General features: G+C 36.7%; 2 protein-coding genes across 2 annotated transcripts in view; both read left to right on the top strand.

Annotated features, from left to right (window-relative positions):
• LOC111838612 (titin-like) overlaps nt 1-20,821 on the top strand; it is a 191,717-nt gene that overhangs the window by 50,006 nt on the left and 120,890 nt on the right. The window contains exons 42-73 of the mRNA XM_072700423.1: nt 5,945-6,223; nt 6,435-6,998; nt 7,300-7,581; nt 7,670-7,948; nt 8,043-8,324; nt 8,408-8,686; nt 8,787-9,074; nt 9,205-9,483; nt 9,620-9,901; nt 9,997-10,275; nt 10,376-10,654; nt 10,772-11,050; nt 11,154-11,441; nt 11,562-11,840; nt 11,924-12,205; nt 12,360-12,638; nt 12,726-13,004; nt 13,089-13,367; nt 13,452-13,739; nt 13,840-14,118; nt 14,359-14,640; nt 15,533-15,811; nt 15,912-16,193; nt 16,283-16,561; nt 16,659-16,946; nt 17,066-17,344; nt 17,460-17,738; nt 17,823-18,101; nt 18,211-18,498; nt 18,590-18,877; nt 19,064-19,354; nt 19,558-19,845. Of these exons, the coding sequence (XP_072556524.1) occupies nt 5,945-6,223; nt 6,435-6,998; nt 7,300-7,581; nt 7,670-7,948; nt 8,043-8,324; nt 8,408-8,686; nt 8,787-9,074; nt 9,205-9,483; nt 9,620-9,901; nt 9,997-10,275; nt 10,376-10,654; nt 10,772-11,050; nt 11,154-11,441; nt 11,562-11,840; nt 11,924-12,205; nt 12,360-12,638; nt 12,726-13,004; nt 13,089-13,367; nt 13,452-13,739; nt 13,840-14,118; nt 14,359-14,640; nt 15,533-15,811; nt 15,912-16,193; nt 16,283-16,561; nt 16,659-16,946; nt 17,066-17,344; nt 17,460-17,738; nt 17,823-18,101; nt 18,211-18,498; nt 18,590-18,877; nt 19,064-19,354; nt 19,558-19,845 (9,306 nt within the window). The remainder of the gene's footprint in view (nt 1-5,944; nt 6,224-6,434; nt 6,999-7,299; nt 7,582-7,669; nt 7,949-8,042; nt 8,325-8,407; nt 8,687-8,786; nt 9,075-9,204; nt 9,484-9,619; nt 9,902-9,996; nt 10,276-10,375; nt 10,655-10,771; nt 11,051-11,153; nt 11,442-11,561; nt 11,841-11,923; nt 12,206-12,359; nt 12,639-12,725; nt 13,005-13,088; nt 13,368-13,451; nt 13,740-13,839; nt 14,119-14,358; nt 14,641-15,532; nt 15,812-15,911; nt 16,194-16,282; nt 16,562-16,658; nt 16,947-17,065; nt 17,345-17,459; nt 17,739-17,822; nt 18,102-18,210; nt 18,499-18,589; nt 18,878-19,063; nt 19,355-19,557; nt 19,846-20,821) is intronic.
• On the top strand, nt 380-5,912 carry LOC140578681 (titin-like). The gene has a single exon (XM_072700429.1). It carries the CDS (start codon nt 1,836-1,838, stop codon nt 5,508-5,510), a length of 3,675 nt encoding a protein of 1,224 aa, XP_072556530.1. The 5' UTR covers nt 380-1,835; the 3' UTR covers nt 5,511-5,912.

Below are 20,821 nucleotides of genomic sequence, written 5' to 3'. Positions count from 1 at the left end.
CATTAACTTAGATGTTTTTGCAGAGCCAGCCAAAGATGATCAGGTAGAATTCAAGGCTAAAACATCAGACTCTTGCAGTTTTCAGTTTCAAATTACTGAAAGTCCCCCAAAGTGTGTAATTCCGTTGGAAAATGTGACTGCAGCTTTGGGAACTCCAGTGTTGCTTCAGTGTTTAGTTAATGGAAAACCACAACCCACAGCAGAGTGGTATAAAGATGGTATACCAATTAAAACAAGCAGGTACATAATACAAGAGAAAGCACCAGGGCACTTTAATTTGATTATAACAAATGTTAACCAAAGTGATGCTGGTGAATTTAAATGCGTTATTCGTAATAAAGCAGGATTTACTGAGACAACTTCTGTATTGAAAGTATTTTGATATTTATAAAATATAAATTTGTTGTATGGAGAATTAAGATTGTGGTACAGAGATTGTGCACACGATTTGGTGTATCAACAGCACAAGAAGAAATTGCAGTAGCAGTGAACCCCATTCTCCAGTTAATAGAAAAAGATATGTTGTAACTTCATTTAACATTATTCTGTGAACTGAGTACATTTGGCATACATTAGATATATTAGGGATTCTTTACTTCATAAATACTATAGTGACAGAAGAGCAGACTTGTGGATAATGGTGTGAAACTAAAGAACTGGAAATTTTAAAAAGGGTTTTCATAGACAAGGTTAATCAAGCTGGACTGTACACAGTTATTCGTATTTGCATGATAAAAATGTCAGAACGCTGGATATTTTACATTGTATTTAGCAACATGATTTAGTTAATTATTTGAAGCCATATGGTTTTTTATTTTATTTCTGAAAGTATTAAATATGGCTGGCTGTCTAATATGAGCGTTTACAATTTAAGCTTTGTTCTTTGATGAAAATTCTTTTGGTATTGGGTATGACAATATATAATTTCAAACCCCATTGAATACTTATTGTATTCTGCAGTTCTACTTGTAATGGCTATTATGGAGGGAAATTTTACCAAAATTGTATTACATACTTAAAATTTACTTCAACTCTTACCCATTCTGTTTATTTGGAACTACCTGATATTTACCTGCTTTAATTTAACATTAAAACATGCTATATAGTTGTACAATTTTATAAATAAACTTCAAAAATACTCTAATTGAGAATAATGTAAATATATCTTGTGAATTTAAAATACCATATAATTATTACAGTAGATAAGTAAAATATCTTTGCTTCAGAACATTCTTGGAAACAGGTGTTTGGAATGTATTGAGATGTGTTTGGGCTTCCTAAGCAATAGAGGCTAGATAGCACATGTATTTTGAAAAATAGAATATTTAAATTAAACCTAGAAAAATGCATTGTTTGTACATAAGATTTACAGTGAACATTTTTTTGTGTCTGTGATGTTAATATGGATCCCTGAATTAATAAAGGAATGGAAAAATGCCCCTGTCTCTTTCATATTTGATGTATGTTAGATAAATATATCAGTTGCAGTATGGGGCAGGCGGGGTGGTCTGCTTGCCATAGATAGAATAATGAAGACTCTTGCAATAATGACATAATCCAGAGCAAGGAATTTAGGGATGTGTCAGTTGTGCATAAACATCTTGTCATCTTCTTAAAATGTTATGGAGAATATTCATCATCAGTCATCCATCCAGTATTATCTTTTTAATGCATGGGTATTTTGAGTAAAATTTTATCTTTATTATTTTTACACAGAATTTTCTAGCTTGACTGTGACTACTGAAGAAGACGGGCAAGAAACCTACAGCACTTCCCATCAGTTAGACAAAACAAAAACACTTGAACTCAAGCCAGAGTCCAAACGATATTCTTACATGTTAGAAAAGAAAAACGAAAGGCCATTTTTTGTGACCCAAATGTCAGCTGCAAATGTTAATGTTAATGAGATGGTCAAGTTCACAGTAGAAGTTTCAGGCTTTCCAAAGCCAAAAGTTGAATGGTTTCACAATGGGCTAATGATCACGTCTTCATCAGTTTACAAGCTTTTTGAAGAGAAAGATGAGTATACTTTAATAATCACCCAAGTAAAGGCAAAATATGCAGGCCAGTACTCTTGTACCGCCACCAACAAATTCGGTCAGTCAACATGTACAACATTTTTGTATGTGAAAGATAAAGAAAAGACTGAAATTGGACATCATGTAGAGAAATCTTTTAAAGTAATGGGACATCCCCCTTGGTTCGACATGGCAATAGAGAATGTAAAAAGCACTGAGGGAGGCCAAACATATTTTTATTATAAAGTAACTGGCAACCCACGTCCAGAGGTCACATGGTTTAAAGGTAGTTATCAAATTCTTCCCAGTGACCATTGCATAATGTTGAACAACCCAGACGGTTCTGGCTTCTTGAACTTAAAGGATCTACAGGTGGAAGATAGTGGCTTGTATACATGCCAGGCATCAAATCCCTCTGGGTATACCTCTTGCAGTGCAGAACTTGTTGTTACCAAGATTATAACCCATGACGAGGAACACATGCTTTTTCAAAAGAGGGAGAAGGTCACCCGCCAAGTTGAAGTGCTACAATCTCACAAAGAAGAAAAGAGATTAATTGTGGCTTCCAAACCTACTCCATCTATAGTGGCTCCTGTGAGGCAGCTTCATATGGCCTCTGTCACCTCTGAAGTGCAGGAGAATCAAGGTTTCACAGAACAGCAGTCAGATCGCATTCAAAGTCCTGAGGTTATACAACTAGAAATGGCTCAAGAACAACATTCAAAAATAATGTCAGCTGTTACTGATGAAATTACCACCTTAAGTAGTGTAAGGACAGAGCTGTCAGGTGATAGAAGAGGAGAACAGATACAATCAGCTCCTGAGCCAAAACAAGTTGTTAGCAGTCATCAAGTGGAAACCAGGTTACCCATTGTGGATGAAAAATCTGAAATGATTTCAAGGCCAGAGTTTGAACAAAGCTACCGAGTCAAAGAAGGTGTAAAAATATTATATTCTGCTTTAGCCACAGAGAAGCAGAAATTGTCTGAAGCACACTCTACAGAATGGTCCACTTTTGAAGCTTCCATTCCGTCTTCAGTTGTAAAAGAAATGTTCAAGCCAGTTCTAGCATCTGTTACTGAAACAAAGTTTTTTTTATCAAAAGAGGATGATTTTGACATACAGAGACCAGCAGAAGAAAAAGCAGTGCATTGTAAAGATGCCATTCTTAAGTCAAGTTTGATGTCTGAAGAAAAGCAGATTCTCCAAGATGAACAAATGACTCAAATGCCAGATTTAGAAAAGGCGCTTTCTATGCAGTCTCAAAAGGAAAAAAGAGAAATCATGCATTTACAAGTTATAAGAGACCAGTGTACATTACCCTCCGATGGCAGAATTATTTGTGAGAAACCAACAGCTGAACAAACAGATATTATAAAACAGCCTACCCTGTTGCATACAATTACTACTAGTGAACAGAAGTCAATTACTTATGATCAGTCATCACAGTTTTCTTCAAAGGAAATTCAATATTCCATTCAGCCTACAAAAGAATCTCTTACTCCTTTACATCTTCAGTCTGTTCACCCAGAGTGTGTTTTAGCTAAAGAGGAAATACTTACAGTTGAAAAGCCTGAGGAACAAATTTCATTATCGAAACAGGAGAGAGTCCGTAGACAAGCAGTAAGCATTGAAGAGAAAAGGAAGCTAACAGCAGACTATTCTACAAACATTGATGGGTCAATAACTGGGGTTTGCTCTGTACTTAAAACAGAACCAAAGCCTCAAAATATTCTCCAGGTGATTTCAAAGCCAGTGGAACTGCCCAAGGAGACCCCATTCACCACAGTTGTGAAACAGCAGCGTGCATTAGTTCAGAAAGAGGATCAGTGGGCCTTAATGCACCTAATGACCACAGAAGACAGTCAAACTTTACAGGAGGGACACACAAATACTTTGAATGTAGTAGAGAAATTTAGCTGTGAAGCAAAGGTTGAGCCTTGTATTCCTTGCGAACCAGTTAACATAGAGGAGAAAGCAATCTCAACCGAACGTAGTGTTGCTTTGGAAGCTGCCGAACAAGATTTTGCTGTCAAAATTCAGGAAGGGCAGTCAGTTAGAAAATCTGTAATAATGGCAGAGACACAAGTAATAATTGGAGAAGTATCTCAAGAAATAAATAAATCAGAGACAAACAAAGCTTGCAGTATAAAACAGTCCAAAGAAGTGCTTACCGTGCATGAGACCCAGGAAAGTACAGTATTACCAAAAGAGCTTACCTTTATTATTCCTACTTCAAAATCATTCAGCTTGGACATAAAGCATCAGCTAAAACATGCATTGCAGTCTGCAGTAGCATGTGAAAAGCCATTGCTGTTAGCCGAAGTTGTGAATAGTTTGGAAGTTGTAGAGGTAAAGGAAGTTAAAATGCTCAAAGCACCCAAATATGCAATGTTCACATACCTTATCACAACAAGCAGCACACCTTTGGAAATTACTGTTGCATTTGATGGTGATTACCCCCAGACTGCTGATCTAAGAAATGAGCTTCAATCAACTTTATACTCTATGATCTATCATGATAAACCAGTCCTGACCTCTGAAGAGCCTGGAATAAAGGAGATAGATAAGCCACTAAGACTGAGGGTCAGCAGCACATCTTCTAAAGAAATGCTGTCTTCTTTGATAGAAACTGTTGGATTTTCTGAAATGGTTGGAGACTTTTCTGCAGCTAAACCCCAGTCTGCTGCACTGAAGGTTGAATCTCATGCTTCTTTTGAAACTATCAAAACTGAAGATCATACTGTGCTTCATGAATCACATGACATCACATCAAAGAGAGAGATGAAAGCTGAATCAAAAGTTGAATGTAAGAAATCTATGGAGATCACAAGGCAGAAAACTGAAGCTTTAACTACAAGAGGCGACCACAAAGATGTTGGGACAGCACGTCATTCCACTGATGTTTCATTGCCAAAAATACCGGTAGACCAATCGGATGTTGTACAAGAATATAGTGCAGAGATTTTGAAAGAAACTGTTGTAGCTGAAGTCACAGGAAGAATTACAAAAGACTTTCCAGTTATAGAAACATTTCTAGAGAACACTGAAGTAGAGGAGCATAGTATGGTCAGTTTCACTGTGATTGTAACATCTGTTACAAATGTCAACTGGTATTTCAATGGACAATTGGTTAAATCTGGCAAAGAGTTCAAGTGTTATAAGGACCATGATAATTACACACTAGTAATTGACAAGGTTATCAAGGAGAAGCACCAAGGAGAATATGTCTGTGAAGCTGTGAACAAGGCTGGCAAGAGCTCAACATCATCAAAACTCACAGTATTCTTAAGAGGTTGGATATCATGGATAAGCCTGACAATTTTTTTTATAAAACTAATTATTTCCAGCATTAAAATATTAAATACCACATTATTACTAACTATTACATTTCTCGAATCTCCATTAAAAAAAACCCAATCTTTGGTTCACTTTTCAAATACTCTTTTTTTTGCTGAAATGGTTTTTCACATGTATATTAAGTATGTATAGTGTTGACCTTACCTCAGTTTTAATCACTAATGATCAATAAGATTTACTCCAGTATCATCCCCATATCTGTCAAAAATAAACTTCAGAAATTAATTTTCCACCATTCACTTTATTTTTTTTTCTTGAAAAATCACCGCTTTAAATGTTTCATCTTCCATCTCTTGCATTGTGTACCACCACAAACTCTGCATGTTTTTTGGACATCACTTTACCCCATGGATTTCACTCAAAAACTGCCTTGATGCTCTCTTCCTTTTAACCTTTCCACCATTTCTTTTCAGTCACTTCCTGGATTACTAGTGTTTGCCATCCTATCATCATTGATCCAGCTGATCATCTCCCCATTAAATGTAATTTAAAAGAATCATTGACAGTTGTGCTAATTTGGTTTTCTTTCCCCTTTTCTTCCCAATCGCCCATCTTCTGCAACACAGTACCACCTGTTTTTCGGCACAAAATCCAACCTTTGGAGATCAGTGTCGGCAGTCGCGCCAGATTTGAATGTGAGACTGAAGAGGCACCCAATGTAAAATTCAAGTGGTTCAAGTCTGGCAGTGAGATGAGAGAGAGTGACAAGTGCAGGATCATCAGCCATCACCTGTCCTCATCCATGGAGCTTTTGAATCCAACTAAAGCCGACAGTGGTGAATACACCTGCAAAGCTACAAACAAATATGGCAGTGATAGCTGTTCAGCTTCTCTGAATGTAGCTGGTAAGTGGAATGAATGGTGTTTTATTTGTTTCAGTGATTGTTATTGAATATGAGTGGTTATTATTATTTACTGGAATATGAATTTGGTTGCTGGTGCTGTATCTGGCAACCTTTAACAGTGTAGTTATGTAATCTGTTTCTTAACATGTTATGCCCTTGTATTGTATGTAGCCGGTATATTTAATATATATATTTTTTGTAATTTTTGTAGAAGTTTTCCCACCAGTCTTTATTACTAAGCCAGATCCGGTGACTTCATATGTGGGAAAACAAGCAAGAATTCAGTGTGTAGTTACTGGTTCATCTCCAATGAATACTCTTTGGCAAAAAGACAATGTTGCTATTTCTTCGGGAGGAAACTACCAAATTTCTGCTGACAAGAACCGACACACTCTTGAAATAGTGAAACTTGCTGTCTCTGATCAAGGGACTTACCAATGTAAAGCCTCAAATGTTGTTGGAACTGACATATGTGGCACAGAACTAAGGGTAATTGACAAGCCTAATTTTGTAAAGACCTTTACGTCAACATCAGTAGCTCTGGGGAAGCCATTGCGACTTGAGTGTCAGGTAGATGAAGATACTGGAGTGGTCATCACCTGGACTAGGGATGGCAAGAAGCTGCATCACTCCATGGATCTTAAAATTACTTTTGAGGACAAAGTTGCCACTCTTGAAATTCCTAATACGAAGCTTAAAGACAGTGGGAAATACAGCTGTACAGCTGCAAATGATGCTGGCAGTGATAGCTGCTCTTCCACAGTAAGCGTTCAAGGTAAGACTGAAAGTTAATTTTCCGTGTTTGTGCAGTATTTGTGAAGCAGCAGATCTGCACAACCGGAGATTAACTCTTAAATCTCTGATGTGTGAAACGTTAGGTATAGTGATATAGTAATAGAAAATAAATAAATATTGATGCTTCTTATGCTGCCTCTTACCATCTTTTATATATGTTGATCTGACTATTTTAGTCTCATCTTTTATCACTATTTTCATTTCTCGACACTGGATCATGATTTCTTAACTGAAAATGACTGAGTATTGCATTATGACCATTTTCTAATACTTCTTGTTAGAGTCCCCAACCTTTCTTAAGAGACTGGAACCCAAAATCCTTTGGAAACAGGGCATAACGGGGCGAATGCAATGCACTGTTAAAGGCTCGCCAGAGCTACATGTAACATGGTTCATGAATGACAAAGAAATCAGCCCCGGAGAGAAACACAAGATGAGCTTCAAGGATGGCCAAGCAGTCCTAGAGATCTTAAATCTTATTGTGACAGATAGTGGAAATTACACATGTGAAGTGTTAAATGATGCTGGCTGTGAAAGCTGCAGCACTATTTTAACTGTAAAAGGTGTGTAGCAACACTAATTCTCATTTTGATTTAAAAGAATCTTTAAATCAAATGTGGATGCAACTGAGTTGTCTTTTTTGTTTCTCAGAACCTCCTTTCTTCAAAAAAGAATTGCAGATGGTAGAAGTAGTTAAGGGAACTACAGCTGTATTTGAATGTGAAGTAACTGGCACAGCTCCATTTGAGGTGACCTGGTGCAAAAATAAGAAACCAATTTCCTCTGACAAAAAGCATAACATAATCTCTAATGATTCTAAAGTGATTTTGGAGATTTATTCATTTGAAAGTATAGATATTGGGGATTATCAGTGCTTTGTGTCAAATGATGTTGGTAAAGTCTCCTGCAAATCAACTGGTAAATTAAAAGGTTAGTAAGGTTCAGCTATCAAAGATTTTCATGTATGAATATGTATTTGCATTCTCTATATGCATATTAAGAAATGCTGTTCTTTTATATCTAGAACCCCCATCATTCTCCAAGAAGATAGAAAATACTTCAGCTATTTTGGGAAATTCTGTTAGACTTCAGGGAACTCTTAAAGGTTCATCTCCAATCACAGTCAAATGGATGAGGGATTCTGATATTTTAACTGATGATGATCCTAATGTAATAATGACATTTGAGAATAATGTTGCAGTTCTGGCTATCAAGACTGTAAACATAAACCATAGTGGCAAATACATTTGCCAGGCAGAAAACGATGCTGGCAAACAGCAGTGTGAAGCTACTGTGTCTGTTCAAGGTTTGTTGATATTTTTAAACTTGCAGCACATTTTATGCACAGTCTTATTATGTCAAGTCTAAAGCTACTTAATTCCATTTTAGAACCAGCGAGAATTGTGGATAAAACAGAATCCATTAGTGTGACTGCAGGAGAACCAGTAAGTTTAGAGTGTACTCTGTCTGGAAGCCCAGAACTCAAAGTGAAGTGGTTCCGAGACGGGAAGGAAGTGACAGCCAGTCGGAAGTACAAGATGACTTTTAAGGATAACGTGGCCATTTTGAAAATTCTTACGGCAGAAAAAGGAGACAGCTGTGAATACACCTTGGAAGTGGCAAATCGTGTTGGAAAAGACCAGTGCACATGTTCTGTCACTGTCCTGGGTTGGTTCTGGATCTCATTAACTTGTTAATATCTCCTTGAATTATTTGGTCATAGATTTGTGGTGTTGTGAAGGTACTTAATTTTCTTCTTGTTGAACAGATCGTATTATTCCACCTTCCTTCATAAAAAATCTTAAAAAGACTGATGGGAATGTTGGCACCAATGTCCACATGGAATGCAAGGTTTCTGGGTCGCAGCCCATGACTATTTCATGGTACAAAGATGAGATTGAAATCAAAGCCAGTGCAAAGTATGAAATGAGTTACAAGGAAAACACTGCTACTTTGGATATCTTTGAATTACAACAGACTGAGGCTGGGTTATATACTTGTCGTGCAACAAATACAGCTGGAAGCAAAGAAAACAGTGGAGCTTTATTTGTTAAAGGTTTGAAAAACACTCATGCCCTCTTTTTTAGTGTTTAATAATTTTTCAAAAACTTTTAAAAGTATTTAAACTACTGTATATAATAAAATATATTGAATACTGTTATTATTTTCTCTTCCAATAAAAACAGAGCCTCCCGTCTTTATAATGAAACCTGATTCCCAGGAGGTAATTCCAGGATCCACTGTGGTCTTACAGAGTGCTTTTACTGGTACATCCCCATTTACCATTAAGTGGTTTAAAGGAGAGAAAGAAATGTTTACCGGAGGCTCATGTTTCATCAAGAAAGAGTCAACTTCAAGTTTCATTGAACTCCATTCAGTGAAACCCACTGATTCAGACAATTACACTTGCCTAGTGGCCAATGACGCCGGGAAAGTGACTTGCACCGCCGTCTTATTTGTGAAAGGTGCTTTCTTTCTTTTACCTGGTTTCTGCCTTTGTTGCTCATATTTCTGTCTCTTGTGTTTGTTTTATATATGTTTTTTGTTTATTGCAAAATGTATTGGCTTTTTGTGACTATGATTTTTTAATTATTTTTTTAGAACCACCAAAGTTTGTAATGACACCTGAGAGTGCTAAACTGGTAACATGTGGAAGTGCAGTGATCCTCGAATGCAGAGTAATCGGTAGCCCTACCATCAGTATCAAGTGGTTCAAGAATGAGGCTGAAATTAGTTCTGATGACAAATATCAAATGGCCTTCAGTAACTCAGTAGCTACTCTGCAGATTGCCAACTGCTCTGTTGATAATAGTGGGGATTACGTTTGTGAAGCATCAAGTGAAGCTGGTAGTGACCGATGCAACAGTGTAATTACAGTGAAAGGTCTGTAAAATATCCCTGAGGATCATTTTAGTAGTTTTTATAATTCACTGATATTCAAATTAATCATTATGGATATTTTGTCTTTTTTGCTTTAGAACCACCTACTTTTGTGAAGGCTATTGAATCAAAGGAAATTGTAAAAGGGTCTGATGTCATATTGGAAGGAATAATTTCAGGCTCATCTCCATTTGAGTTTACTTGGTATAGAGAGAGTAAAATTGTGAGAAATGATAAAACACATAAGATCAGCTTACATAATGATACTGTTAGCCTGCATATTTTAAAATGTGAAGTTGGAGATGCTGGGATATATCAGTGCATTGTTACAAATGAAGTAGGGAGGACTTCCTGTGATTGTCAAGTGAGTCTGAAAGGTTAGTAGATGAAGTTTAGATTTTACATCTTTGGGAAATATGTTTCTTTCGATCATATTGGACATATATCAATATCATTGTTTTATTTTTCTTGTACTAGAACCTCCATCTTTTATTCAGAAGATAGAGAACGTGAGTTCAGTTGTAGGCCATGAAGTCACTATGCAGTGTGTTGTGAAAGGGTCCTTACCAATCACTGTTTCATGGATAAAAGATGATCGTGAGGTGAAAGAAGATGAAAATATTAAAATTTCGTTTGAGGATCAAACTGGAAAGCTGCATATTACAAATATGCAGCTAAAACATGATGGAAAATATATATGTCTGGCAAAGAATGAAGCTGGAAGTCAGAAATGTTCTGCCTCATTGGTTGTTAAAGGTTTGTTGCGAGTGTTATTTAACCATTTAATTAGTTATTTTGTTTTGAGTGTTTTGAGTTTGTATGAGTATAAATTGCATTTTTGTTGGTTTTTAAAATATTGCATTTTGCCCCTAGAACCAGCTAATATTATCGAAAAGGCCAAATCAATCAGTGTTACAGCTGGGGATCCAGCCACACTGGAGTGCAGCTTTTCAGGAACTAAAACCCTTAAAGCCCGGTGGTTAAAGGATGGGAGGGAGTTGAAATCAGGGCAAAAATACAAGGTTCACAGCACAGACAAACACTCTGCTTTAAAGATTCTCTCTGCTGACAAAAGTGATGGTGGAGAATACACCTTTGAGATCTCCAATGATGTTGGTAGCAGCACTTGTGAAGCTGTGATTACAGTTTTGGGTCGGTATATTGGAAAATTGGTACAGTGTCTTATACAGTATATGTATTACAAAGCCATAGCTAAGACATCTTTCCTAAAAGCATCTTCCTTTATTTTGTGCAGATCACATAATCAAACCATCTTTTACAAGGAAGCTGAAAGCAGTAGACAGCATTAAGGGGTCATTCGCCCATCTGGAATGCCTTGTTTCTGGTTCCCTTCCAATAATTGTGTCCTGGTACAAAGATAATAGAGAAATTGAGACTGATGACAAGCACAAATGCACATTCTTTGAAAACACAGCATTTTTGGAGATCAGCCGTCTTGATAGTTCTGATACTGGCAGTTACACCTGCATTGCCAATAACCAAGCTGGGAGTGACCAGTGCTCTGGTGCATTGCTTGTCAAAGGTGTGTAGAAAAGAATTGAATATATTTGTAGTAATCCTTTAGTATAACACATTTTGTTCACAGCATGTATGCTGAATGAATACTTCTTAAATAATCTGTTTTGGTTTTGCTCACTATTAGAACCTCCAAGTATTATCAAAAAGCCAGAGTCAATGGATGTCTTGCCTGGAACAAAAGTACAGTTCAGTGTATTTTTTAGTGGCACTACCCCATTGACCATCAAGTGGTTTAAAGACAATAAGGAAATTTTATCCAGCTCACATTGTTCTGTTCAGAAGGATAATTGCTCAAGTTTACTGGAACTCTTTTTTGCAAAGACATCAGACTCTGGGGACTACTTTTGTGAAATCAGTAATGATATTGGCTCTGAAGTTTGTAAAGCATCACTCTTCGTAAAAGGTTCATTTTTACTTTATCATATTGTTATTTGTATGTTTTATATGCCTTGTAAGCTTATTGAAATACTTATGTGTTGATTTCAGAGCCTCCAAAATTTACCCAAAAGCCTGAGAGCACCGCTGTGATTAAACTTGGAGAAACTAAGAAATTTGACTGCCAAGTAGTTGGCACTCCTGAAATATATATTACCTGGTTTAGAGATGGAAATGAGATTAGTCCCAGTGAGAAGTTTAAGATGTCCTTTGATAACTCCTTGGTTATCCTGGAGATATTCAATGCCGATATAAAAGACAGTGGAGTGTATTTCTGTGAGGCACGTAATGAAGCTGGCAGTGAGAGTTGCAGTATGGAGTTGAAAGTGAAAGGTCAGTACATATAGTTTAGATTTGTGCAGTAGTTGGAACATATTTACTATTAATATGCAGTATACTGTATCTAGTACCCGTTTAGATTGTTAATAATATTCTTTCTTTTATAAAATCAATAATGGTTTTAATTATTATTATAATTTTATTCCAGAGCCCCCGGCCTTTATAAAGGAATTAACACCTCTTGAATTTGTAATTGGCTATGATGTCTCTCTTACATGCCAAGTGACAGGCACATCTCCGTTTGAGGTGACTTGGAAAAAGGATGCTAAGGAAATAATTTCTAACAAAAGACATATAGTTTCACAGTGTAATGATTTTGTGATCTTGGAAATATTCAAATGTGAAGCATTAGATGTTGGTGAATATCAGTGCACTGTGGCAAATGAAGTTGGAAGGTGTTCCTGCACCACTGTGCTGTCTATGAAAGGTTAGTTTCCTATTATTATAGAAAAATAATGGATTCTTTGTCATTGTTAAAAATATTGAACTTTATTTTTTCATTATGAAATGTCAGAGCCACCATCATTTGTGAAGAAGATTGAAAATATTGCCATTGTCCTGGGAAAAATAGCTGAATTTCACTGTGTTGTGGCGGGATCACCTCCACTGACTGTCCAGTGGCAAAAAGATGAGGACTGGATTATAGAGGATGCTAATATTGAAAGGAAGTTTGAGGGCAATGTAGCCTCTCTAAGAATTGCAGTCTCAGAGGCTAGTTATAGTGGAAGGTACACCTGTCAGGTATCAAATGAGGCTGGACAAGAGAAGAGTTTTGCAACTCTAGTTGTGCAAGGTTTGTGCTTTTATTTACTTTGAAGAGCTTTAAGCATCTTTAGAAGTCATCAAATTCTTTACATTATATTTTACTGTGTTTTAGAACCACCGCAGATTACAGAAAAACCAGAGACAGTTAATGTGACGGCTGGCGATCCAGTCAGTCTGGATTGTAAAGTATCTGGCACACCTGAACTGAAAGTCAAGTGGCTGAAAGACAACAAAGAGATTACATCCAGCAGATATCAAAAGCTCAGCTTTGTGAATAATATCAGTTGTCTTAAGATACAATCTGCACGGATTGAAGATGGAGGCGATTATACATTTGAAGTGACCAATGATTTTGGAGTTTCTAGTTGCAAAGTTACTTTGGTTGTACTAGGTTGGTGCACATTTTTCTAGATGGAGATGATTATGTAGTTGAAGTTGAAAAGTCTTACTGTTGTTTTTTGTTTTCTCAAATCAGAACAACTTATTGCTCCATCATTCCTGAAGCCATTAAGGGAAATGCAAGAAGTTTTGGGATCTTATGTGAAACTTCTTTGCCGATTTTCTGGTTCACTTCCAATATCTGTGGAATGGCAAAAAGATGGTATTATCATTACTGGTAAAACAAGATACAAGCTTGCTCAAGAAGAAAACACTGTTTCTCTGGAGATAGATCAGCTAGAGAAGGCTGATGGTGGAGAATATATTTGTAAATTAACAAACAAAGCAGGCTTCTGTGAATGCCAAGGTTTGCTGATGGTGAAAGGTCAGAAAAAAAAATATTCATCATCAAACTTCTTCTTTTTCTTTTGAAATTCTGTGGTCACCGTCTTAGTATGCTGTTTTCCTTTTCCAATGAATTTTAGAGCCACCAAGCTTCATGTTGAAACCAGAGTCCCAAGCTGTGCTTCCTAATTCTTCTGTGCGTTTTAAAAGTACTCTGAAAGGAACGCCACCATTTATAGTAAAGTGGTTCAAAGAAGAAACTGAATTGATAACTGGACCTTCATGTTTTACTGGACTGGAAGGCTTGTCCTGCTTTTTGGATCTTTATGCTGTTCAAGTCTCTCAAAGTGGAATTTATGTTTGTCAAGTTAGCAATGATGCTGGCACAGAGAGATGTACAGTCGACCTAACAGTGAAAGGTTGGGCTCTTCTCTTTTTTCGCTCAGGCATCTTCATATAAACATTGCCAATTCTTTTCCATATGTGTCTTTTTGGTTGACTGCTTATTTGGCTCTTCTTTTAGCAGCACTATACATTTCATCAGAAAGCAGTCACATGCATTTCTTCTCATATATTGACTCTTATTATCAGACTCTTGTTGCAGTTTTATATTTTTCACAGTTTTATATCCTTCTAAAATTAATGCTTTGGCTTTGCAGAACCTCCCAAATTTGTGCTGAAACTTCCACCAACAAAGTTTGTGAAGCAAGATGAACCAGTGCTTCTTGAATGCAAAGTAACTGGCTCTCCCTTACTTCGCATATTCTGGTACAAGAATGAAAATATGGTTGCTGCAGGTGGAAACTGCAACATGTCATTTGTAGACTCATTGGCAGTTCTTGAAATTCCCACCACAAAACTTGAGGACAGTGGAGTCTACACATGTGAAGTTCAGAATGATGCTGGGAGTATCAGTTGTAGCACTACACTCACCATTAAAGGTATATAAATATAATTATCCATGTAAATAACCCTTAGCCGTGGTCCACATGTACATGGGTATTTTTAAAAACAGTGTTTTTCTCCTCTGTTATTAAAAAAAAATCTCCCTCTACATAAAAGCGCATGCTCAAAACAAAAGGGGGAGATATAAATTTAACTGTAAAGCCATGTTGGCCAATCAGAAACCTTATTACCAGTTCTCCTAGGCCAAAAAACAGCTAATGTAAACAGCGAATGGTGCATGCTCTGATATCAAGTAAAGTGGACATCGGCCCACAATCTGATGTTACAAGCCAAAAACTCTGTTTTCTCTGTCTACATGTTGACACTGAAAACAGAGTTTTTGAAACTCTTCACCCTGGACTGGGTTTTACAAAAGATCCGTTTTCAGTGATGAACTGAACACCGTTTGCATGTGGACGAAAGGCCAAAATGCATCGAAAAGCTACGTTTTTAAAAATACCCATTTACGTGTGGACAAGGCCTTAGAAAGAATTTAATATTATTTTTATGAGATGTACAACAATTAGCATTTATCGGTTTGAAAAATTTTAATGGATACAAATCATTGAAATATAATTATTTTTCATAATATAGTTGGTGTGGAATATAATACAATTCTATCAAATTTCTATTTTATATATAACAACCGAGTATGTTTGTTATTATCATATATTGTTTATTAGTGTATATTAAAGCTAATAAGGTATGTTAAGGTATACTTACATGCTGCTTATGAATGCTCTTTCAAAGCATTATGAAGGCGCAGTTAATATAAAGTGTTGCCTTTTTTTCTAAATAACTATTCTTGTTTTTTATTTACTCTGTGATTTTTGCTAACTTTTGTTCAGTGTCTAGTGCTTATTTAATAATATAATCTTTTTTTTTTAGAACCACCATCTTTCCTCAAAGAACCCCAGCCTGTGGATGGTGTGAAGGGCAGAAATGTCAGTCTAGAATGTGAACTTCTTGGCACAGCACCCTTTGAGATAACATGGTATAAAGACAAAAAAACCCTTAAGGACAGTAGAAAGTACAAGTTTGTAAATGAGGGTTGCTCTGTTACTCTTCATATTCTGAATCTGGAGGCTTTTGATGTTGGTGAATATCAGTGTAAAGCATCAAACAATGTTGGGAGCGCAACATGTACTGGCACAGTTAAGCTTAGAGGTTAGTAATCCTGGATGTTAAACAAAAGGTATCCATTCTCAGTTTAGCATGCTTTATTGCATTGTCAGGTGTCTAATATTTATTTTTCTCTTTCATGTAGAACCACCCGCATTTGTGAAGAAATTGTCTAATCTCTCAGTCATTTGTGGTGAAGAAGCAATGTTTGCTGCATCTGTCAAAGGTTTCCAACCAATGACTATCTCTTGGGTGCGAGATAAAGATAATGTTTTGAGAGATAGTGAAAACCACAAGATTTCCTTTGAGGACAACCAGATTACTTTGAGAATCTTTAAGACTGATGTTTTGTCTTCTGGCAAATACATTTGCCAGGTTAAAAATGATGCTGGATCAGTGGAGTCAATTGCAAAATTGACTGTTCTAGGTTGGTAAATGTTTAGGGCAGTTGTGAAAATCTTTTGAGATTGGGTTTTGATATGTTCCCAATATAAACGTGCTCTTCCCTCTTCGCAGAACCAGCTTCAATTCTGGATAAACTAGAGTCATTCAGTGTCACAGCGTGTGACACAGCTATATTGCAATTTACAGTAACTGGGACACCAGAGCTGAAACCAAAATGGTTTAGAGATGGTGCAGAGTTATCCTCTGGACAAAAATACAAAATTACCTTTTCAAAAATGATTTCCACTCTGAAGATTCTGTCAGCAGAAACTAAAGATACTGGAGAATATACATTTGAAGTTTCAAATGAAGTTGGTAGTGATACCTGCAAAACATATCTTACTGTCCTAGGTCAGTGAAAGTTCTTCACATATTGTCCTGCTCTTCTTTATTGCATTTACTTTAGTTTTCGTTTGAGCTCATCTTTACTTAAAATCTTTTTTAACAGATAAAATCTTACCGCCTACATTTATACGAAAATTGAATGATACTCGAATGATACTTGGTAAACCTGGTCAGATGGACTGTAAAGTCTCAGGATCACAACCTTTAACCATTTCTTGGTTTCATGATGGAAAAGAGATAGTAAGTGGACCAAACCATGAGGTTACATTCTCTGACAACACCTGCCTGCTAAACCTACCCAGTCTTAAACTGCCAGATTCTGGGATGTACTTGTGTAGAGCTGTAAATTCAGCTGGGGCCAGTGAGACCAGTGCCTCTTTATTTGTCAGAGGTCAGTAAAAATTTATGTTTTTTGCATTATTCTACATTTATACAACATATTGCATCTGTTGGAATTTCACAGAAGAGATCAAATTTTCTACATTATGAAAATGCTTTCTCTTTTTTTAGAACCTCCCTCATTTATTGAAAAACCACAAAATATGGAAGTGCTACCTGGCACAAACATTACTTTTTCAGCCACTGTAAAAGGAAGTGCCCCACTAAAACTGAAATGGTTCAGAGGTAGTGCAGAAATTATATCTGGAAAAGGTTGTGCAATTGCCTTACGGGGTGATACAGCCACTCTTGAACTGTTTCAAATAGCCAAGTCCCATGCTGGAGATTATACATGTCAGGTCAGCAATGATGCTGGAATGGATGATTGCTCTGTTAATCTTTTTATAAAAGGTTGGTAAACACGTTTCTTTTTTCAAATGAAGTTTGTAATGTCTCATTTTGTCTTCGGAAGGTTCAACATTTCCATTCACAATGATCTAATTACTTCTCTTCTTGTTTAATTTAGAACCTGCATATTTTGTGAAGAAACCGAAGGATCTTGCAGTTGAAATAGGAAAAATGTTGCTGCTTGAGTGTGCATATGCTGGAAGCCCGGAAATACAAGTAAAATGGTTTAAGGATGATAACGAGATCTTTTCCTCTTATAAATATAACATCACGACCACAGAGAGCTCCTGCATATTGGAGTGTCTCAACACTGACAAAGATGACAGTGGGAGATATTCCTGTCAAGTTTTTAATGAAGTGGGAAGTGATTCGTGTCATGCACAAGTCTCTATATTAGGTTAGTTTTTTTCTTTGATTAAAATAACTACTTTTGTGAAACAGTTGAATTTCTTTTAACATCAGTTGTGCATTTTTGCTTCAGAACCCCCTTACTTTATTGAAAAGTTGGAACCAATGGATGTGACTGCAGGAGATACAGTTTGTTTGAAATGTCATATTGGAGGCACACCTGAAATAAAGGTTTCCTGGTTTAAGGCAGATGGAAAACTGCGATCCTCTGCTGCTTGTAAAATAGAGTTTACTAGAGGCATTGCCTCTTTGAAATTAAGTAAAGCTGCCAAAACTGATGCTGGGGAGTACACAATTAAAGCAGAAAATAGCATTGGATCAGCCTCCTCAAGCTGTCGTTTAACAGTCCAAGGTGAAACTTCCATGACAAAATCTTTATTTCCTTTTAACAGTTTTACAATGTATTTTTTCCAATCATGACCGATATAAATTCTGTTTGTTCAATTTTAATTCTATTTCAGATGTTAAAACACCACCTTCCTTTCCCAAGAAAATAATGAGTCTGCAGCAGACTGAAGGCCAGCCAGCTAGATTTGAGTGCCGTATTGCAGGGTCTTCTCCTTTGGAGGTTTCTTGGCTTAAAGATGGTGAACCTTTGAAGGAAAATGATGAATACTCAATGTCTTTTGATGATAACACTGCTGTTCTAACAATATCCAGAGGTGAAATGAAACATTCTGGTGAATATACCTGTGTTGCTACCAATAGTGTTGGAACAGCATCTTGTAGAGCAAAGCTCACACTGCAAGGTTTGTTTAAATTTGAAATGGAACTCTTCAGTAGTCAGATCTCTTCTTTGATGCATATTTACACATGCTTGCTCTTCCAATTAACTTTTAGAGCCAAGATATCCTCCAGTCTTTGATAAAAAGCTGCAACCTGTGGAAGTTTCTGTGGGAGACAGTGTGGACCTTGAATGTCATATGACAGGATCTTTACCGATTAAAGTGACTTGGTCAAAGGATCAAAAAGATATTCGTGCAGCAGGAAATTATAAAATTTCGTGTGTGGATAACACACCACATCTGACAATTTTGAAGGCGGATAAAACAGATTCTGGCCAGTATTATTGTCATGCTAGCAATGATATTGGGAAGGACACTTGTAGCACTCAAGTTTCTGTAAAAGGTATTTTATACTGATGCATTCTTTCTGACACATCATGTGGTTGGATAGCTCTTATTTTTTTATATTTTTAAATTTCATTGTAGTAATGCATTTTAATTTGCCTTTGACGCTCTTCTTCCCAACTTTCCTTGATTTTCATTTTTCATGTTTTATGCATGCAATCAGACTTACTTGTTCCCTTTCCAGAGCGCAAAACTCCACCGTCATTCACAAAAAAACCTTCTGAAAGTATTGAGGATGCTGAGGGGAACCTTGTGAAGCTGGAAGGACGTGTGTCTGGATCCCAGCCCATAAGCATTAGCTGGTACAAGGATGGCAGTGAAATCTACAGCTCTGACAGTTATGAAATTTCTTTCAAGAACAACGTAGCTCTGCTGGGTGTTAAGAGAGCTCAGCTTTCTGACCGTGGCACTTATACTTGCCAAGCCTCCAATGAAGCTGGCACATCCTCCTATCAGGTGTCTCTTGCTATAACAGGTAGGGTTGTTTTGTTTTGTTTAGTTTTGTACTATGTAATGGAATTCTACTGATTGGTTTTATTTCACTTAAAATTTTTTCCTTATTTCTTACTCAATTCATTGGTCAATTGTTCTCACCCTCTTTTATCTCCTAATGCTTTTCTTAGATTGATTTTCTTAGAAATGTATATTAGGAGTTACCACTCTTCTCTCCCAATACAGAACGTAAGATGTCCCCTGTGTTTGATCAGCCCCTCAAACCATTATCAATTAACGAGGGTGAGAAGCTGCATTTGAGCTGTCATGTTCGGGGATCTCTACCAATGAATATTCAGTGGATGAAGGACAGGAAAGAGATAACATCTTCTGCGAAGACTAGGATTACTTTTGTTGATGGCACAGCTACATTGGAAATAAGCTCTGCATCTAAAACAGATGCTGGTGACTATCTGTGCAAGGCCACCAATGATGCTGGAAGTGAATTCTGCAAATCCAAAGTGACTGTAAAAGGTACCATATATAAACAGTTCTAGACATTATTTTTCATTAAAAAAAAAATTTGCATTTACTTTAAAGCCAATTTCGTTGTATTTGTACAATGATAATTAAGATTCTAATTAAAGAAGGGTGAGAAATAGTAACACCTCCCCTTTTTTATTTAGTATAAATTATAAAACAAATCTCACACTGTCACGCTCGCGAGTTGGGCAGGCAGGAAGCAGGCGAGCGTAGCCAGGTAGTCAGGGTAACGGGGTTTAATAGAAGGCAGACGTACAGGTACGAACATCAACGGACACTACACAATGACAGATCTGGGGAATACAGACTGAGACTCGGACTAAATACACAAGACTAGGTAACAGAGAACGAGCTACAGGTGGGAACACTTAGGGCGAAACAGGAGGTAATGAGGTGGGCGTGGCACACATCGGGAGCGGACGGAGCGGGGCGTGACACACACATTATATAAATATGGGCACGTAACTCCACATAGACATAATTGCTCTTTCTGCTATCTCTCCTTACTGGGCATTTGGGGAAAGCTATTTTACAGATGAAACATAACCAATTTTTTTAAGAGATGCTTTTCCTCTTCATGATTCTCATCATAATGCCTTAAAAAATCATCAGTGATATAAAAGGGGAATAATATTTCTTTTGCACTGATATATGGAAACACACTATTGTCTTTTCAACAACTGCCAGATTAATTTGTCATCTCAAAACAGCAATTCTTTTTCATACTTTCAAGTCAAACACTTTGTTTTGAAAATGATTTCTTTCTCCTTTCCCTCTCATTTTCCTTCCTGTGGAGGATCTGTTAAAGCAAGAAACTTAAAAACTTAACCAAGGAAATTAATATTAACATTTCAGAGTTTATTGTTAGACATACCGATACCTGTATTACTAAACATTTTGCATGTTTACTTGTTTCAAATCTAGGGAAATGCTGTAAAGTCTTTGTCATTTATATTGTGCCACTTAT

Source organism: Paramormyrops kingsleyae, chromosome 16, assembly GCF_048594095.1.
Source record: "Paramormyrops kingsleyae isolate MSU_618 chromosome 16, PKINGS_0.4, whole genome shotgun sequence".
NCBI lineage: Eukaryota > Metazoa > Chordata > Actinopteri > Osteoglossiformes > Mormyridae > Paramormyrops > Paramormyrops kingsleyae.
Note: the sequence above shows the minus strand (reverse complement) of the source record. Positions and strands in the feature narration are given on the sequence as shown.